The sequence below is a fragment of the Chaetura pelagica genome, unplaced genomic scaffold (assembly GCF_000747805.2).
Source record: "Chaetura pelagica isolate M959 unplaced genomic scaffold, ChaPel_1.0 scaffold159, whole genome shotgun sequence".
NCBI lineage: Eukaryota > Metazoa > Chordata > Aves > Apodiformes > Apodidae > Chaetura > Chaetura pelagica.
The window spans coordinates 3,217,878-3,231,919 of NW_009954555.1; the positions used below are offsets into that span (position 1 = coordinate 3,217,878).

Below are 14,042 nucleotides of genomic sequence, written 5' to 3' on the forward strand. Positions count from 1 at the left end.
CAGTTCCAAGCAATGTCCTTCCCAGGGACAGCAAAGAAGATTTTTGAGGCTTTATTGCTGTGTTAGGGAGAGAGGAGCTGTCTTCTGTCCCTGCAGCCCTTGGCTTCTTGCAGGACTGAGAACACAAGTTCTTTCTGCCCAGGGGTGGCCTGGGGGAAGGTCTGTGTGCCTGAAAGCTTGTCTGCATTTCCCAGGGGTGCCATCTGATCTAACACAAGGTGTTACCTCCCCCCGTGGACCCACCATCACAGTGTTAAACCCCAGACCTGGAGAGATGGAGATGCTTGGCCACCTAATGACCCGTGCTGAGTGTCAGGGCAGAGAACTGGGCTCTGTTCTGCATCACCCCCAGGAGATGCTCGTTGCTCTCTGTGCCTGAAGCAGGGGGACTGGGCTCTACCTTGGGTGCCCTCCAGCCTGGTGTTCCCTGCCCAGGAGAAGCCACCTCAGAAGGGCTGTGCAGACACTCTTCTGCCCAAGGTGTCCTTGGGGCTTGGCAGGAGCTGCTGCTCAGCACGTGGGAGCTGCCAGGGCTGGGAGGGAAGGTGCCCCATGGTGGGTTACAAACCCTGCTCCGGAGGGCAGAGAAACCCAGCCGGGGCCACACGCAGGGAACGGCCTTTTAAGCTCCAAGCAGGAAACCCAACAAGCAAGCAGGGATGCAAAGGTTTTTCAGGGCAATCTGAGCATCCTGAGCAGAGCCCAGACCCCTGAGCTGCTGGTGTCCCCTGCTGCCAGGGCTGAAGGCCATCCCTGCTGCTCCCAGCCCAGCAGAAACCTCTCGCCCCGCTCCGCGCGGGGCAGGAAGGTTCAGAGGCAGGAGCTGCACAGCTTGGCCCACCAGCCCTTCTTTTTCCTCCCCCCCTTTAAGCTCTGGCTGCCCATAGCTGACAGCCTGAAGCTGTCACGTGTGGAGGTTGCCCTCCCCAGTCCCCCCCTGAGCTCTGAACTCGCAGCTGCCGATAAGAGCACGAGATGACTTCCTTTTCTTCTCGCCACCCCCGCTCCCTTCCAGCAGAAGCTGGGCTGCCTTGTGTGCTCTTTGGGTAAATAACCAGCTGCCACCTCTTCACTTGAAACTTCCCAGGCTCCACCACCTTGGCCAAGCCTCCTGAGGGATGCTGGAGGCTGGAATGGTCCTCTCAGGCAACGAGCTGCCTTGCACATCCTAGAGCAAGTTCTCCCCACCTCCCAAACCCCGCGGGTCTTGCTGCCCTCCTGGGCTGCCCTGTGGTTCCTGTGGACTAACGGATCTCTCTGCTGGGTCAGGAGCCTTGCCCAGTTATGGTGAGGTAGGAGATCTGCTCTCTGTGTGTGTGTCTAGCTGCTATTTTTAACAAAGCTGGTATTTTTGAGTGGGAACCGAGCGGAGGGGAGAAGCCTGGAGGTCACTCCTGGGGCTCAGAGGGCACAGAAAGAGGCTGCTGGTTGGGAAGAGCAGCTAAGGGTGCTCATTAGCCACAGCCTAGCAAATTCCCTGCAGAAGAGCAAGGCTCTCCAGAGGACACTACCCTTCAGGTGCCTCTGCAGCCCATGAGTGCTGGGAACTTTCTCCTGGTGTGGTGGTAGCAGCTTCATGTGTGTGATCACCCTGATGGCTGTGAATGCAATTACTGAGGCTTTTGGTGCTGACTGCAGCCTGGGAGAGGTGAGCCCCTGCTCTGAGCACTCTGCTGTTCTGTGATGTTATTAGGTTTTGATCCCTCATGAGCTCGTTAGCAATGCTGTGCTAATAGTTCCTGGCTTATCTCTCTGTGTCTGGAGCTGAGCCTGCTCTGGGGGCTGCTTGGCTTGATGGAGCACTGTCCCTTCAAGGTGCTGGACATCTCGGAGTCTGGTAGGTGCTTCCAGGCTGCCTGGGAATGGCATGAAGTCAGGAGTGCAGTTTCTGAAGCAGCAGAGGTAATTTGGGGTGTGAAGTGTAGGAGCAGGTGGGTGGGGAAGGGTCCTGGAACAACCCCTCTGCTGGGCCAGGAGGCTCAGCAGGCAAGTGTGCAGGAGGACACAGCCCTGCTGGCTGGGAACACAGGGAATGCATCCAGGGAATGCATCCAGGAGGGAGTGGGGCAGGCTCTGGAGCTGTGGTTGAGGCTGTGAAATGCAACAGGGTCGTTGTGCAAGTGGCTGTGGCTCTTTGCCATGTGGAACATGCCTTGGGTTTTCCTTTCTTCCTTCCTTCCTTCCTTCCCTGGGCTGGGCTGCAGTGCTCCCCAGGGATTCAGAGGCTGGAAGTCCCTGCAGCCTGCTGGCAGTTTACACTCTGTTGTATGTCAAGAGCATCCCAAGGCTTTTTCACCCTCACTTCATTGCAGTGCTGCTCTCTTTGGGTGGCACCAGGGGCTGGTTTCTTAGGCTCTGTTCTCTTCTTTGGGTGTGTTGTGCTTCACTGCATCACAGCACAGCAGCTAAACAAACCCTTTTCTGCTCCAGGAGGAAGCCTGGCAGTCAGACAGCAGCTGGGCCAGTTTCTGTGCTGGCTGGTGATGTGTATTTTTAAAGCCCCAACTGCCTGCCAGGTGGGCCTGCAATTTAATTTTAACTTGCTTTATGAGAACAGAAACATCTGGAACGTGGAGGCCAGAACCTTTCTGTGCATGAAAGGAGATTTCTCCTATTAGATGTGTTGAGACCAGTAGGTGAAGCCTCCTCTGGCTGAGCTTCAGGTGCTCATGGTTTTCCTGACAGTGCAGTGAGTAAAAAAGGCTGATTCAAATAGAAGTTCAAGTCCAGAAAATTTGCAGCTGGAAATAAAAACCTCGTGCAGCTTTGGGGCTCCAACCAGCCCGAGGGGACTTTGCTGCTCCTTTTTGGATTGAGAGGACATGGGGGTGAATCCTCTGATTGACTTGGGAGAGTCCCAGCAGCCAGGGTCCTGCTGGTGCAGGTGTTGAAATGCAGGTTGGCCTGACACAGCCAGGTCTGCTCCTCCCATTCCATGGAAGCTGAGACCTGTCAGGCAAAACTTGGGTCTTTTTCCCAGCACTTTTGGTCTTGTGCTGTGCTCCTGTCCCCTGGGAAGTTCTGCAGCACGTGCTAATAAACCAGCAAAACCTGTGGGGATTGTGCCTGTCCTGGGCAGGAGCAGGTTTTGCTCCTGGAAGCATCTGTTGGCCATGGGGTTGCTCCTGGATCTGTGCAGGCAGCTGGAGGTTGGGGGTGAATCAGCTGGGTAGCATCCTGCACCCTGCTGCCCTCCTGGAGCAGCCTCATGCTGAGCTACCAAGTGGCCTTAGTTCCTGGCTGGAAAGGTCTGGAAAGGCAACTAGTGTCTCCTGTGGGAAGGTTCACCAGCTGCCAGTGCCTGTCCCAGCCTCTTTTCTTCAAGTCCCATCAGTTCTGCTCTGCAGAGGACAGGGTTTCTTTGAGGTTTGACAGAAGGTGGTCTAGAAATGACTGGTTTCCATCTCCCGTGGCTCATCTGCCCGTGTTCCTACATTCTTCTTGCTGCTGTGACTCTCCTCAGAGTGCCCTGCTGATAACTCGTGTCCATTGGTGGGGACAGGCCCTTGTGGGGCAGATACCCATGGGATGCTCTGGGGAAGGAACTCCTGCATCCCAGGAAGAGCATGTTATGGCTTGTTTTGGAAGTGAGAACATAAGTTTCCACTTGTGGTGGGAGGCCAAGCTCTCTAACAACTCTTTGCTTCCTGCCTTCAGCTCTTGGTTTGAAGCTTCTCTTCCTGTGGCTGGAGGGGACCAGCTGGAGCCCCATGTTTGGCAGTGGCCTGTGGCCACGGGGAGCCATGTGGTAGCCACAGGCACCACGGGCAGGAGGATGCAGGAGGGGACACAGACACACTCTGTTTTGTATTGACCTCCCCTTCTCTGTCTCTGGAATGGTCAGCTGGAGTTTTCTCTGGCACGTGGGGAACGTCCCCTGTGCCATCACTGTGTCCTCACTTGCCACCCTTTTGGATGGACTCCCCTGGCTGCACAGGTTGGCCAAAGGGAAACCCAGAGCTGCTGCTTCTGCAGTTTGTGATGTGCTTTGAGCCAGGGGAGGGCTGGTGCAAGATGTGCTTGAGCTTCTCCAGCCTGTTGCTGTAAGGACTAGAGCAGCCACAGCTCGTGGTGCAAACCAGTGGTGCTGGCAGAGCCTCCAAGGGCCATCACCCCCCTTGGGTCCTGCACGAGCTCCTGGTCTGCAGGAGCTGCCCTTGCTGGGGGTGTGAGATGCCAAGGTGCTCACTGGGGTGAGGAGGAGACAGCAGAGCAGCAGGTGCTGGTCTCCTTCCCATCCTTCAGGTGCACCCACGGGAGCCCGTCACGCAACTCGTGCTGCAGGTGGAGGTCACACACTGCTGCTCTGCTTGGTGCCTCTTTGCTCTAGCCCTGTGGAGCACCATGCCCTGTTTGTCTGCAGGGGATGTCTTTTGGGGTTTTTTTTGTGCCCTGGATCCTAATTTTGGCCGTGGCTTCCTTTCCTTGCTGCTGGAGGGTCTTTATCTGGGGAGCACGAGCCGTGATGGTGAAGGAGGTTTCCTGTGCCACAGTGTGGGGTGGGCTGTGAGGAAGTCCCCAAGATAGGCAGAGCCTTCAGACCAAACCCCTGGCTTGCTGTGTCTGCAGGCAGGGGGGATCAGGGGCTCTGCAGCCCCTGCAGCTTGGACATGGCCTGGACAGACACTGGGAGGTCACTGGGACAGGGAGCTGTGAAACCAGCAGCTCCAGGGAGCCATCCTCCCCTTTAGACCTGAGTCATTTTGGTTGGAAAAGACCTTTGAGATCCTGAAGTCCAACCATTCAGCACCACCAAACCATGTCCCTCAGCACCACAGCTGAAGGATTTTGAAATCCCTCCAGGGATGGGGACCCCACCCCTGCCCTGGGCAGCCTGTGACAACCCTTGCCATGTAGAAACTGTTCCTCATATCCAATCTAAACCTCCCCTGAGCACAACTTGAGGCCATTTCCTCTTCTTCCATGGGAGAAGAGACCAACACCCACCTCACTACACCCTCCTTTCAGGGAGCTGTGGAGAGATCTTCCAGCTGAGCTGTGTCCCCACGAAACCAAGATCCAGACCAAAATGCTGCAGAACCAGGCGTGTGATGAGATGAGTGTCAGCACAGGGCAGCTGCTGTGCCAAAGGCCCCTGCTGGACTAGCAGCAGGGAATCTTCCTGTATTTTCCACCAGCAGCTGAATGTGGATGTGGGAAAAAATAACCCACCAGGTGCTGAGGTGTTGGTGTCCATGTGGTTTGGGACAGAGCCCTGGCTGGGATGGAAGAGCATCAGCTGAGGGGCTTTGTGTCACAGCCTGGCAGGGGCTCCTTGGAGTCAAAAGGAAAAATACAAATGTGACCCTCTTTTTCAACCTCTCTTAGCTCTTTTCCCCCCCCATAGCAAGGCTGACACACTGGGTGCCTGGTGAGGAGGGTAAGAACATGACCTTTTGTCTGTGAAGTTCACCCAGGCTTCCTTAGCAGAGAGTGAAAATGTGGTGCACGGAGCAGAAGGGAAGGTCTGTGTCTGCACTTTCTTCATAAGCTCTTTCTGCCTGTTCCTCTGGAAAATTTGCTATTTTTGACCCGATGACCCGATGAATAGTCTTGGATTTCCCCAGAGAGATCAAAAGGTGTGATTGCATTTTGACTCACAGGTCGCTCTTCGCCCCCAGTGCTGGTGCTCTGGGCTCTGCAGAGCAAAAGCCACTGTCCCAGTCCAGGCTGTGGGAGCCATGGTGGAGCACAGGGCTCACTGCTGGACACTTTGGAGTCCTCCTCAGGTCCTTTGAGCTGTGTGTTGTCCTCCCAGGCTGCTCAACTCTCATAGAAATGAGGCCCATCCTGGAAGCAGTTTCACAGGGGTGTGAAGCACCAGCCCCAGTCTTGGTCCCACGGGCAGAACTTCAGCAACAAGCCATGCAGCTCCTGGCCTCTCCCATGCTCTTCTTCCCAGGCTGGTGCTTGCAGGGACCACTCTTGGAGAGCTTTCTGCAGCATCCCTGACTGTGGGGCTTTGCTCCTCATGGTGATTCTGCTGTAAAGGGAGTTAAGACTTAGAAAAGCACCACCTGAACGTGCTTGGGTGAAGGACTTCTGTGCCTGCACTTGTCCTGGCAGGCCTGGGACCTGAAAGCAGCTTGGGGATGGACTCAGCTCCACTTTCACCAGCCCAGACTGTCTTGGCTCCCCTGGATGGTTTCCTTGTGTCCATCCCAAGTGGAGGAAGGGATGCACAGCCTTCACTGGCAGCTGTGTGTGTGCCAGGAGATCTTCCTGGTCCTCAGAGTGATTTGATGTCAGCCAGGATTAACCTGGAAGTCTCATTTCTTGGGCAAAGAAATCTCATTTCTCGGGCAAAATCATTGCTTGAGCCACCTAACCAGCTTGAAAGCCTTTGCTGAGGGGCTGTGATGGATCATGGGGGTGTTGCTGCTTGGTGGGAGGGTGGGGAGATGGAGTGGGTGGCTCAGGGGGTGAATGAAAGGGACAGCAGGTGAGGAGGATGTGCCAGGGGCAGGTGGGGACTGGAACAATTTAGATCAAGGGGCTGAATCAGAGGGAGTAGCTGAGAGCAGCATCTTGTGTGTGTCTGAGAGATTGGACAGATGTGGATTTATCTTCATTAACAATTAATGCCAGCTGGGGCTCCAGAGCCAGCAAATGGAAACTGTCTGCACCAGCTCCCTGCCAGGAGGGGGTTGCTGCTGCTCCTGGTTTTGCAGGAAAGAGCTCCTGGAGTGTTTGTGCTGCTGGCTCTGGCTTTGGAATGTGTCCTCTCCTCTTGGAGCAAAAGCCACCCCTGGCCCAGCCTGGGGGTCTGTCCAGCTGCCCCCCTGCAGGGGCAGGGCTTCCACTGGGATGAAATGACCCAGGACTGGTCTTTCCCTTGCAGTCAGAGGCCAGTGCTCATCTCCAGCCCAAACCAGTCTCTCTGGCTGAAACCTCCCTGCCCAGCCTGTGCCATGTGTGGAAAATCTTCTCCAAAGAGCAGCACATGAAACCCTTTCTGACTGCAGCAGCCTGAGTTTCAAACCCAAGTGTGGGTGGTGAGTTCACCCCCCCCGTGATGTGACACAGAGGAGTGTTGGGTTTGCTGCAGCTCAAGGCTTTGCCTTTCTTGAAGGTCATCATCTAAGGGGCAGAGACGTGGGCTGAGGCTTCTCCTGCTGCAGCCAAGGCTGTTTCACACCCACCCTGTGAAAACAGCACCTGCATGTCCTTCTGCAGGACCTCAGCACCCAGCCCTCCTTCCCTTCCCTGCTTCTGGGGCTGTTCTTGGCTAGAAGGGATGGCATCATCTCTGTTGGTGGAACCAGACTGGCTGCATCAGCACTTGCTGTGCTCTGGGCTGGCTGGTGCTCCTGCTGCTGAGAACCTGCTTAGTGCCAAAGCTGGGCTCTCAAAGTGAGCCAAAGGGTGCTGGGTACCTAGATCCTACTGGGATTTGGGGCAAACAAGGTGTGTACCTTCTCAGAGAAAGCAGCTGACCCTTCTCACCAGGGTGTGAGATCCATTGGGAAAGTGCTGTGGGTGCAGGGAAGGATTTGGGCTGGTTCCTGCAGAAGTGACAGTGGCAGCCAGAGGGTGAGCACAGGCTGTGGGTGTGATCCCCTGGGAGGGTGGTGAGAAACCTTCTGCTTGTTTTCAAGTTGTTTACAGAAGTCTTGGGGGATGTCAGAGGATGTGCACTGGCCCCAGGAGCTGTCACTGTGCCCATTGCTTTAGAAAAGGGAAATATTTACCTGTGTGTAGAAGTGAGTAGATTTGCAGGCTGCATTTATTTAATACCCTCCCTCCAGGCTGTGCTTAGTTAATGAGTCTTGTCATGGGATTTCAATTGAACCAGACCAGAGCCAGCAGGTGTGGAGAGGCTGCAGCAGAGCAGAAGGGATGGCTGGTGAAGGTTACTCCCCTCCTCTTCCTCTTCCAGTCTCTTGTGCCCCCTCAGCTTGCTGGGCAGGAGCTGGTGTGGCACCAACCTGCTGACATCTTCTGTTGAGCCACATCTGCTTTGATCTTCTCCAAGCCTCACAAATAGCAGTTTTACCATCACACCTGCTCCACATCCTCTCGCTGGTGTTGGGCTGAATTGGCCTCCAAACCCTGGCAGCACCAGAGGGGTTGCAGGAGGTGTGTGCTTGGTGCTCTGGGGATGCCCCAAAAGGGCAGGGGGCTGGAGCAGCTCTGCTCTGGGACAGGCTGGGAGAGTTGGGGTGTTCAGCCTGGAGAAGAGAAGGCTCCAGGGAGACCTTAGAGCAGCTTCCAGTGCCTGAAGGGGCTCCAGGAAAGCTGGGGAGGGACTTGGGACAAGGGCAGGGAGGGAGAGGACAAGGGGGGATGGATTAAATCTGGAAGAGGGGAGATTGGGTTAGGCATTAGGAAGGGGACAGTCCTCCCATCCCATCCTTCCACATTGGAAGGTCATCAGGTCCTTCTGCTCCTGTCACCTTCTTGTGGGAGCCCAGAGCCTTGGACACTGGGCAGATTTACAGCCCCAGCCCCTCTGTCCTCATCCTGACACCGAGTTGTCCATTCTCAGCATCACCCAGCCCTGGCTCCAGCTGAGCTGCAGCATCCCAGGGCATGGAGCATCCCCCTGGGAGCCCTGGGGGACAGAGAGGATGAGGAGAGCCTATGAGAGCTCCATCCCCCTCTTTTACCAGAGATGTTTCCTGAGCTCTCTCCTGCTGCGTTCTGCCTGGTAACATCATGCTGGTTTTATTGCCATTAGGCATCCAGGGAAACCCCCTGGGGGGCCCTGGGCAGGGCTGTGGGGTCCCTGGGCTCCATTAAGCTCCATTAGAGGCCCTGAGTCCTGTCCCAGCAGCAGTTCTGCTCCTCACTGAAGTGCTGCCCCGTGGCTTTGTGGCAGGGTGTCACTCCTGCTGTCAGGAAGATGAGGCTTGGAAAGGCTGGGATTCCTGTTTACCATCTGTTTCCATGGCCCTTCCCTAACAGACCTCCCTCCTCCTCCAGAATTCCAGGAGCTTTTCAGCAAAACTGTTTGGCTTGTGGTGGGAGGGAGGAAGTCCCAAGCCATGGAGGAGACAGTGATATTTCTTGACCTTTTCTTTTTTTCCTCTCCACGTGTACCCTGGGGACAAACCCACTGGGATGAGCCTGTGCTGGTGCTGGTGGGGTTGGTCTCTGGGTGGGTTTCCTGCCTGGAGGTTACACAGGTTTCTCTGCAGCACTTGAGATCAACTGCAGAGCCTGTGGGGGCAGCTGGTGTGACCCACAGACAAAGCAAGGCACTCACCAGCTTACTGAATGTTCCCAGAAATGCTCCTCCTGGGAACCTGCCTTTTGCTTTGCTTGGAAAACTCAGTGTGGTGGTTTTTTTGGGGGGTGGGGGCTGCAGCCCTGCCCTGTGCTGGGGCTCCCCCTCTGCTTGGGGGGAGGTTTGGGGCTGCAACGTGGTCTCCTGTGGTTGGTGCTGCCCAGAAACACTCTGGGTTGGTGTTCTCCAGAGTTAGCTGGGGCTCATCTGCTCTTTGCTTGTGACAGACAGCCCTGCAGCCCCGTTGCAGAGAGCCCTGCTGGGGCAGGAGCTCAGGCTGGAGGTTCTTGCAGAGCAGGGTGACTCTGGGGTGCCCTTTGTGGGACCTGGGAGGTCACTCAGTCGTAGGACTGGTTGGAAAAGACCTTTAAGATCAAGTCCAGCCATTCCCCCAGCCCTGCCAAGGCCACCCCTGTCCCTCAGCACCACAGCTAAATGACCCCACCTGGGCAGCCAGAGCCTGACAACCCTTTGGGGAAGAAACTGTTCCCAGGATCCAATCTCAACCTCCCCTGGGCAACTTGAGGCTGTTTCCTCTTGTCTCACTTGGGAGAAGAGACCAACCCCCACCTTGCTACCAGCTCCCTTCAGAGCCTGGCCTTCAGAAAGTAGGCTTTTTAGTGGCTTTTCAGCTCTTCATGGTCACACCTGAATGGAGGGGCTTTTCTGAGTGGAGGATGTGGGGTGGGAGGTGGGGGGGTCGGGGCTCTGTGCCCACCTTGCAGGTGAGGAGAAGGTGCCTGCCCCTCAGGCAGCAGGAGGGCAGGGCAGGCTCAGGCTCCTCACCATTTCACATCTCACCTTTGCACTTTGCAGGTGGTTTCACCCCAACATCAGTGGGATTGAGGCAGAGAAGCTCCTCCTGACCAGGGGTGTCCATGGCAGCTTTCTGGCTCGACCCAGTAAGAGCAACCCGGGAGATTTCACACTCTCTGTCAGGTAAGCAGAGGGGAGGAAGGGGAGGAAGGGGCTGTCTGCAGCTCTCCAGCACCCTGCTTGATGTACCTGCAAGGCTGCAGGGAGATGAGCTCTCTGTGGTGCCCCTGGAAGCTCCAGGGTCACTGTGTTAAAGCCACATGGTGCTTCCCTGGGTCTCTTCATCCCTGTGGATTTCACAGCCCCGTGTCCTGCCAGGGCAGGCTTGGTGCTCATGGGCTGTGTTTGCAGAGAGCATGTTCAGCCCCAGTGGGGATGAACCATCTTCCTCCAACTTCAGAGGAACCTAATGGAGCTGCCCGAGGAGGGACTTGGGTTCTGTCTCTGTAAGGGATCCCAGGAGCAGCCCCAGGAGAGAGTGACTTGCTGACCAGCCAGAACAGTGTTGTGGGCATCACCTTGACACTGGCCTGGTGTCCTCTGGGACCAAAGCAGTTCCAGAAAGGAAAGGTGCCATTTTTCCAATGTTCTTTGTGAAAGCAGCTCCATGTGATGAAGTGGAGGAGATGCAGTGGGTAGAACTTCATGAAGGGAAGAGGCAAAGAGGAGCCTTGACCCACTGAGTCCCTGAGATAGAAGGAGCAGGTTGTGGGTTCAGGATGTGAACCTTCTGTGAGTGTCACACAGCTGAGCAGAGGTTTCTCCAGGCACTTTGCAACGCAGACCTCTTCTCTGTGGTGGCTTCAGCTTCATCTAAACAACCCTGGTTTTGTTTAGGAAACTCGGGGTGAGTTTATAAACCTTTTGGCCAACACTGTGTTTGGAGACAACTCGGACAGGGTGGACAGAGCTTTTCCACCTGGCAGGGCCCTGACATCATGAGGTCCCTCCTGAGCTCTCCCACGGCTCCTCACCCTGGGGAGCAACCCAGTGGAAGGGGAGAAGTCCAGCTTTTCCTGCTGGGTGGGGAGACTTTGGGTCTGACCTCACTCCCCAGTCATCTCAGCAGCGGAGGTGAGTTCATGAGGGAAGGCAGGAAGTGTTTTTTAATTAGCCTTAATGAGGAGAGCTGTGGTGGCTGCAGGGGGGGGTACGTGTCAGTCGTGGGGAGGGGGGAGGGTTGTCTCCCTGGGAGCTCAGTGTCCCTTTTCACGTTGCTCTGTGGGTCAGGGTGTTGTGTGATGGTGAAGGGCAGCCCTGGCAGCGCCTGCTCAGCCAGGTAGGTGCAGGTTGTGGCTGTGCAGCCATGGCCTGATGTGGAAAGCTAGGCAGTTAGCAGCATCGTGACCCTGAAGCAGCAGGGTGGTTGCCAGCCCAGCACCCCTGGGGTCAGTCAGTCCCCTCCCCTGTCCCCCAGCCCTGTCCCCCAGCCCTGTCCCCCAGCCCTGTCCCTCAGCCCCAGGCCACCAGCGTTCCCGCTGCTGTGCTTTGTCCCGTGCTGCTGCCCTGCCTCCCTGCTCCCAGCACCTGCTGGGACTGAGGGGATAAAAACCTGCCCACCCATGGGACAGCTACACCTGCCTGCTGAGCCCCAGGGCACTTTCATTCTTGCTCTTATTTCTTTACCCCCCTCTGCCCTCAACCTTGAACAACCGTCCCGTTTTGGCCGTCGGATCGAGCCGATTCATGCCCTGCTGCCTGGGCAGTGCCCTGCACTCATGAAGGCACAGCAAAGGCCCTGACTTGATACCACAGTATTGAACAACCCCCCTGTTGGGCTGTCAGTGAGTGGAAAGTCTGACCAGCTCACCCAGTTCTGAGTAAACCAAAGCTGTGACACGTACCGCGTTTCCGGGAAGGCGCGTTGGACGTGACCCACCTCGGGGGCAACCTGGGGAGCTTTGAGGCATCACTGAAGGGAAGGAAACCATTCTTGTGTTGGCTGCTTTGAGCTGCAAGTCCTCCCTCCTTCCTAGCTCATCCCAGTTCCATTTCATGACCTGAAGCAATGGTTCTCCTGTAGTCTCAGGCCTGGAGGGTTTGCTTGGCCCTGGTCGCTGGTTACCCAGCAGTTCTGCTTGTGCTGCAGCTGAGACAAGTGCTCTTTTTCCACTGCTGGTGGCCCCAAAACATTTCCATAAATACTCTTGAGAACCAGACACCTAATAGAATATAAAATAAGTAGCTTTATGTGCTGTGAGGGCTGAAAACTTGGGTGGCTGTCTTCTCCCTATGGTTTCCCCCTGTCCCTCTTACATCACACACACACAAGGATGCAGCAATGTGCTGTTGTTCTCACCCACCATTGTATCTTAGAGCTTTTTTTTTATTATTACCTCTAAACTGGGCAGGTTTGTCTATTTTTTTGTCCTTTCTGAGAAGGAGAAGGTTTTCAAAAGGGACGACACAAGGACCTTCAAAAAAGTCCCTGAAATAGGAGTTTCGGTAGGAAAAAATACCTTTAGGAAAACACTCAGAACCTCTTCCTCCTTCTTTCAACCCTCCTTCAAGCTTCTTCGAGGGGTTTTGAAAGCCAGCGAGGGGAAATGCAGCTCCTTTGAATGGCAGAGAGGATGTGGGCTGAAAAGAAAGCAGGCACTGGAGCTTTGGCTGACCAGACCACACACCAAGTGACCACGTGCTGGTCTGTGTCCAGCCCTGTGTCCCTGAGGAGAGGCTAGGAAATGATATTGCAGAAGTGATGAGAAGGTTTCCATGAGGTTCTGTGGCTGCTTTCCCTTTTTTTGACCTCTGTGTGTTCTTCCAACCTTGCCCATTGCAGCAACAAGGCTTCACAGGGTCTTGGTTTCTTTTTTGCAGCTCCCAAGAGGCAACCACGTGGAGAGGACATGAAGGGATTATGTGTGTCCTGGTTTTAAAATAATAGGGGAAAACTCTTCAAAAAGGTCTCAGCTTGGAGTTCAAAGTGCTGGCAACTTGTCATTGGCCAGACCTGGCTCCTTTCATCAGCCTTTCCTCTTCTGAAATGTGCTCCTTCTTGGAATGTCTCTGCAGTTGAGCTGAAGAGCTTGTTCCACCTGGAGGACCAGACACACCTGCTGCAGTGGGTGCCAGGGGACCTGTTTCTGAGAGGTCTTTGTTCAGTGTCCTGGTGGTGCATCAGTGCCAGGTCCTGAATTTGGATTGGTTGGCTCCTCTTATTCTTTGGGTGCTTCCCCAGGGAGGGAGGTGGGCTGGCAACTCCAGCTGGAATGTCAGGATGACGGGGAGTCATTCTGAGTAAAGCTGTAGTAAAACCTTTTTGCTCTCTGCAGGTATTGTGGTGTTTCCTCAGCCCAGCCAGAGCTCTGGGTCACTTGGTGTGGGTGCTGGTCCTCGTGGCAGGGCTTGGATCCTGCAGGATCTGGGTTGCCAGTGTTTGCAAAGGGAATGGACCCCAGCACTTCAACCTTGCTTTGGAGTCCCTCCCAAAACCTGCACTGCATGGGGATGTTGGGCAGAATCCCTCAGCTCCTGAGCCTGGGATGGGCTGGGAGCTGGAGCTGGGCTGGCAGGAGAGCTGTGCAAGCTGGGATGGTGGGAGCAGAATCAGCTGCTACCTAGCAAGGGGCTTTTGGAGGATGCAAGTGGAGTTTGTTTGCTGCCTTCTGACAAGTGCCTCTTACAAGAACTATCCTTTCCCCTCCTGGGTGCTGTGTCACAGCTCATTTCCTAGAGGGACCTGCTCCTGGGTTTGCTTTTAATATCAAGCCTTCCCAATTTTAACCATATTTTTTAACTAAACAGGCCTCCCTTTGAAAGTGAGGGTTGTTAGGGGAGAAATACAGGAGGCCACACAGGAAAAGCCCCATGTTTCCACCTTCAGTGCTTCCTGGCTCTACCAGAGCATGTTTGCAGGAGACCAAGTACTTCAAATGGCTTCTGAAGAAAGGGAACAGCATCTTATAGATTTGGCAAGGCCTGAGGAAATAGCTTGAGCAGAAGGAAAAGGCATGTTGAAAATGTGCCTAAGTGGTGCTTGGCCTGTGGCCACGGC

General features: G+C 55.2%; 1 protein-coding gene across 1 annotated transcript in view; it reads left to right on the top strand.

Moving 5' to 3' along the window:
* Window positions 1-6,401: 6,401 nt before the first annotated feature.
* The window catches only part of LOC104395555 (tyrosine-protein phosphatase non-receptor type 11-like), a 21,120-nt gene continuing 13,479 nt past the window's right edge, over window positions 6,402-14,042 (top strand). Inside the window, exons 1-2 of the mRNA XM_010005261.1 lie at window positions 6,402-6,442; window positions 10,046-10,168. Of these exons, the coding sequence (XP_010003563.1) occupies window positions 6,402-6,442; window positions 10,046-10,168 (164 nt within the window). The remainder of the gene's footprint in view (window positions 6,443-10,045; window positions 10,169-14,042) is intronic.